The 5529-nt window shown below is 45.7% G+C and overlaps 1 protein-coding gene across 1 annotated transcript; it reads right to left on the reverse strand.

The window, feature by feature from the left end:
* Positions 1 to 449: 449 nt before the first annotated feature.
* On the reverse strand, positions 450 to 3843 carry LOC134341553 (probable G-protein coupled receptor 139). The gene is made up of 4 exons (XM_063039419.1): positions 3822 to 3843; positions 2308 to 2754; positions 1913 to 2223; positions 450 to 617 (listed from the first exon to the last, which is right to left on the reverse strand). The coding sequence occupies exons 1-4, from the start codon at positions 3841 to 3843 to the stop codon at positions 450 to 452; spliced, it is 948 nt and encodes a 315-aa protein (XP_062895489.1).
* Between the last annotated feature and the right edge of the window lie 1686 nt (positions 3844 to 5529).

Below are 5529 nucleotides of genomic sequence, written 5' to 3' on the forward strand. Positions count from 1 at the left end.
TGTAACCATTTCCATAAAGGTGAGACTTAGTCAAAATATAGCGTGACCGATAATTTAATCGCCATGCTTTTCGAGCTAATTAGAGCTTTGTGAGGGCCGTCATTTTGTGTGGGTATAAGGGACGGGTAACCAAAGTTTCGAACTGTGCGGATTTCTGTGAGGATCGTCATGTTGTGTGGATAAAGGGGACGGGTGTCAGGAGTTGGAATTGATTGGAGATCTTTGGATATCTGCGAGGATCGTCATGTTGTGTGGATATAGGGGACGGGTATCAGGAGTTGGCTTAAGTTCCAGAACGAAGGTTAGGACGCACATCAGATTATGCAATGGAACGTGAAAGCCAAGTTTATGAGCACGAATACAGATTCCGCAAATAGAAATATATCCAATTCACTGGAGAGAGAGAGGTAAGTATCTGTTTTACTGACTGGCATGTCTAGGGATGTGAGTCAAAGCCCGCTGCTCCTCGCCTTTCTGTAATTTCCATCAATCACTTTCATGCAGGCTCCGCAGGCCGGAGTTCTGAAGGTGCTCCGTGAGAAGTTGGGGTCGGAGGCGAAGTTGGAGCGAGCGGAGTGGAGACAAGTTGGAGCTGAGTTGTTGCGGAGCCCGTCCACCTAAAATAAACAGGGAGGTCTGTATGTCAGGTTGGATCTACACAACCAAAACCGAGGGAATGTCTCCTGTCCGCGAAATATGAGGAAATAAGCGAATTCTATTTGCAATGTGGAAGAGGAGGTTAACGCTTGGGCAATTAGATCTCTACTGATGTTTGGCTATTTAAAAAGCCGCGTGTTTAGTGGTTTATGACGACGGCTATGGGCAAGAGGGAAATACACTCCAGCTGTGAAATGCAAGTCAGAGATGTTGCAGGAAATTAAAACTATTAAGAACGTCGGAAATATCGGCAGTGACAAAACGGTTTTCTGCGCTCGATGCTCACAATGTGGAGTCTTTCTCCAAGAAAACACAAAGCAATACTGCATGCTCGCTTTGACTCCCAGTTCCCGCGTGTCTGTGTTATTCGGTCTCCATCCTCAACGCACTCTGATCTCTGACCGGAGGCATGGTTCCAGCAGCATTAAAAGCGAGACTGTGTAATTACATTTCATCTTCCGCAAGCGCGGTACACTCAGTTCTTGTGAGGTCCATGAAAGGAATATTGGTATTTCCGCCCGTTTGCCCGCCTGTCACTCTTGTCTGACTTTTCCGTTGTCTGTCTGTTTCTGTGCATGTATCACGCGTCTGCCAGCCTGTCAGCCCTCCTTCTCTAACTCCCCCTCATCTCTCTCTCACTCACACACACACACACACACACACACACACACACACACACACTTCCTCCCATCTCTGTCTATTTCTATCACCCCACCCTCCTTCAGTCCTCATTAGCACAAAGACATATGTATAACACTGACGCCTGGTCTAAAGCATAATTCCGAATTACAGTTCCTAAAAAGTAGAAACATCTTGGATGCACAATTTCTTTCGAACATGCTGCCTATTGCAGAAATGTATTATTATCATCATTATTATTCATATAGAAACACAAAAGAATGGGAGGTTTCCGACATGAAAGTTTAACAATATTTATTTGCATGTACTCTGTCCAGCTGGCTGACTGTTTGGAAATGTACTTTTTATTATTGTGAATACAGACACACAAAATATGAGAGTGGTTCCCGTGCTCTGAGTGGCGCTGAACCTGGGGAATATGGGAATGAACGTAGCGCTGGACGCTGGGAGATCGCGACTCTTGCTGATGACTGGGCGTTCAGCTCCATCCCCACAATTGGACATGAGGCAGCGCTGAACAGGGACCAGGTCCTGGGCTGTTGGGCTGAGCTCATTTCGCAGCTTTTTTAAAGAACCGGACTACTGAGGTGACTGGATATTTCATTGCGCTCTTTACCTGCTCCCTGAACTTGGACTGAGTCACTGCGTAGATAAAGGTGTTGGTGCAGCAACTTACGTTCGCTAACGCGTAGCCAACTTGTGCCAAAACATTTTCGGAACCAATGCTGGCCTCTCCTGTCCCTTTGACCTGGTAATAGACGAATTCTACGACAACCGTCAGCCACAAGAGGATGAAGCTGCCAGAGAGGGTGAAGAGTAAAATCACAGACCTTTTCCTGTTCTCCATCTCCGGGTCTCTACTGTTCTCCCGTTTGCTCTGACCTCTGAGCCCCCTCCAGACACGACTGGCCACCAATATGTGCCGGACTGTCAGAGCGTTGAGCAGCAGAATTATAGCGAATGGGAGCAATGGTGTTTAAACAGTATCGAACCAGTCAAGTCCAAGCCAACCTTTGTCAGTGAAGTAGCTTGGCTTGGGACCGCAGAACCACGGGAGGTTGTCAATAATCTTCCCAGGTTCCGTTGCGAAGTAAAACGGAATATTTTTCAGACACAGAAGAAGTCCGGTTGTTATTTGCACCACAGCCGCAGTTTTCCCGGTGCAATATTTAGTTTTCAGCTTCTGACAACAAATGGCGACAAATCGATCAAAGGTGAATGTGACGGTGAACCAGACTGAACAATTTGTGGTTATTCGACGGAGTACGTGGATAACAGCGCACACAGGAGTGATGTCCAGGAAACTCAGTGGGAAGTAATGATATTTGATTTGACTCAGGATTACCTCAGTGATAATGACCAGTAGATCCGCCACCGCCATAGCCACCAGGTAACGAGTGGTGGAGGTGGAGAGGCCGCATTTACCCCGGGGCAGGATGATAATCGCCAGTAAATTCACTGTGTTGTCAAAAAAAAACGGACATCAACTGAATGTTCTATGGATCTGATGCCGAAATCAAATCTCTTAGCGAAATAACATGAATTGGGTCAGAGCTTGTCATCCAAAGTAAACATTCTGCAGCACCTCGGGAACCTCCCTTTTTGGGTTAAAGTTGGGTTGGATCGATCAAAACACCGGCTCATTGGTTTCAGGCAGCATTTGTGAAGTAAACGGGTGATTTACGACCCAGGTCGAAGCCCTATATAGCGACAGACACAATATTCCCCACCCAAAACGTCGACTTTCCTTTGTCTCCAAAGATGCTGTTTGACCCGTTGACTTCCTCCAGCATTTTGCCCTTTTATTGCAGACCCCATCATCTGCCTCTTCCTACTTCCTTACCGTTGCTGTCAATGGTGATGGTGGCTCCCAACACCCCGATTGTAAATCTAGTGACTGTCAATCCCAATAGTGGTGAACAGAGTAGCCGGCAGTGATGGGGTCCCATAGTGCAGAGTGCACATTGATGCAGGATCATTAGGCTATATGCTCCACGCTGGACTGTAACTAACAATTAGACATCTATTAATCTATCAGTTCATATCAATAATACTTCTTTTACTTTATTGAGATACACCCCAGGGTAGGCCTAGCATTCCCCCATTTTAATCCTATCTAATCATGAGACAATTTACAACTAATCTAACAACCGGTACGGCTTTGGCCTGTGGGAGGAAACAGGAGCACCCGGAGGAAACTTGCACGGTCACGATAGGAACGTACAATCTCCTTACAGGCAGCGGCGGGTATTGAGCTCGTACTGTAAAGCATTGTGCTCACCACTGCACAACCTGGCAGCCCAAAATACTTCTCAAAACTTGTGCACGGCGACTCCTGAAAGCTCAAATCATAATACTTTGATGCTTCATTAAAAGGCAGATCTGCCTTCAAGTATTTACCTTCATGAAGAGGATTCCCCGATCGTATCTGTTTTACACATACCATAGCTGGCAAAATTACCGTTACGAGAGTGTCAGCAGCGCGCACAAGGAGTGACAGAATTTAAAGCATTAATATACCTTACCAGGAACTCCAATGGCTGCCATAATCACGTACAATATTCCACTGTCACTTGCAAATGTTTGCCACATTTCTGCCGATGATTTTCTCGGCAGTCTTTCCGAGTGGAACACTGGCATGTCAATTTACCTGAGTCTTTATAACATTTTCGAGCTCCACGGGGACGTGTTTCAACATTTCCCACGAGCAACAGCAGAGTACAATTCCTACAGGGCAGCCTAATTTTCGTTAGTGGTGATGTAATCGTGAGATTCAAACAACTGGAAAATCTGACATTGCGGGGGACACGTCATTCTTGCAACATGTATTCGGCAATGCAACTCCAAATGCCTATGACCCCGTCAAGAATGAATGAAGCATCTCTAAAACTATGCATAATTAATTAAACTTCTCAGATGTTCACAAGAGACGCAACGATGAAGGGTCTCGTCCCGAATCCCCTTTCCTGTCCGCCTTCCTTCTTCATCCCATTTTTTGCCCCCACCTCAGAGCTCCCAGATTATGGGTGAAAGGTGAATATGTTAAGGGGAATTGAAGAGGGAGTTTCTTCACTCTGAAGGTGATGAGAGTGCGGAACGGGCTGCCTGTGGAAGTGGTGGATCCGGGTTCGATTTCGACATCGAAGAGAACATTGGAAAAGTATTTGGTTAGGCGTTGTCCGGTGGGTGGTTGTGCAGGTAATAGGACTAGGCAGAAAAATTAATTCGCCATTGACTAGAAAGGTCAAAGGCCCTGTTCCCTTGCGCTTGTGCTCAGTGACGTTAATAATATTCTGATTTGTAATTTTCACAGTTAGTTCTGTGTTGCTAATAAATGCACCTAGAAATTTCCGGAATTGGTGAAGAAGAAGATTGGAGAGATTGCGAATGGGAGGATAGGCAGATGATAGAGAGGGGACGCGCTCAGACCAATTGTTTGAGATGAGTCCATTTTAATGCGAGGAGTAATATGAATAAAGCGGATGAGCTTAGAGCATGGATCAGCACTTAGAGTTATGATGTTGTGACCATTACAGATACTTGGAGGGTGCATGGGGCAGGAATGGCTACTTCAAGTGGCAGGCTTGAGAAGTTTCAGGAAGGACAGGGAGGGAGCAATAAGAAGTGGGGGCGTGCCATGTTGATCAGAGATAGTGTCACGGCTGCAGAAAGGGAGGAATTCATGGAGAGGTTGTCTACGGAGTCTCTGTGGGTGGAAGGTAGGAATAGGAAAGGGTCAATAACTATACTGGGTGTTTTTTATAGACCACTCAATAGTAACAGGGACATCGAGGAGCAGATATGGAGACAAATCTGGAAAGGTGTAAAAATAACAGGGTTGTTGTGGTGGGAGATTTTAACTTCCCAAATATTGATTGGCTTCTCCCAAGAGTGAGGGGTTTAGATGGGGTAGAGTTTGTTAGGTGCCATGGTCCGGTCCGTGAAGTCCGCATTCCATTTAACGGTCCAATCCGTGGACTCAGGACACCGGGTCATCCAGCTGTCCCTTGTTTCGGTTGGGTTAAGCATAGGCACCTGATTCCCATCTTGGGGCTTGGAATATTAGAGTAGATTAGATTATGAGGACACGCAGTCCTCTTTTATTGTCATTTAGTAATGCATGCATTAAGAAATGATACAATTTATTCGTCCAGAATGATATCACAGAAACACAAGACAAACCAAGACTAAAAAAAAACTGACAAAAAACACATAATTATAACATATAGTTAC

Source organism: Mobula hypostoma, unplaced genomic scaffold (assembly GCF_963921235.1).
Source record: "Mobula hypostoma unplaced genomic scaffold, sMobHyp1.1 scaffold_36, whole genome shotgun sequence".
NCBI lineage: Eukaryota > Metazoa > Chordata > Chondrichthyes > Myliobatiformes > Myliobatidae > Mobula > Mobula hypostoma.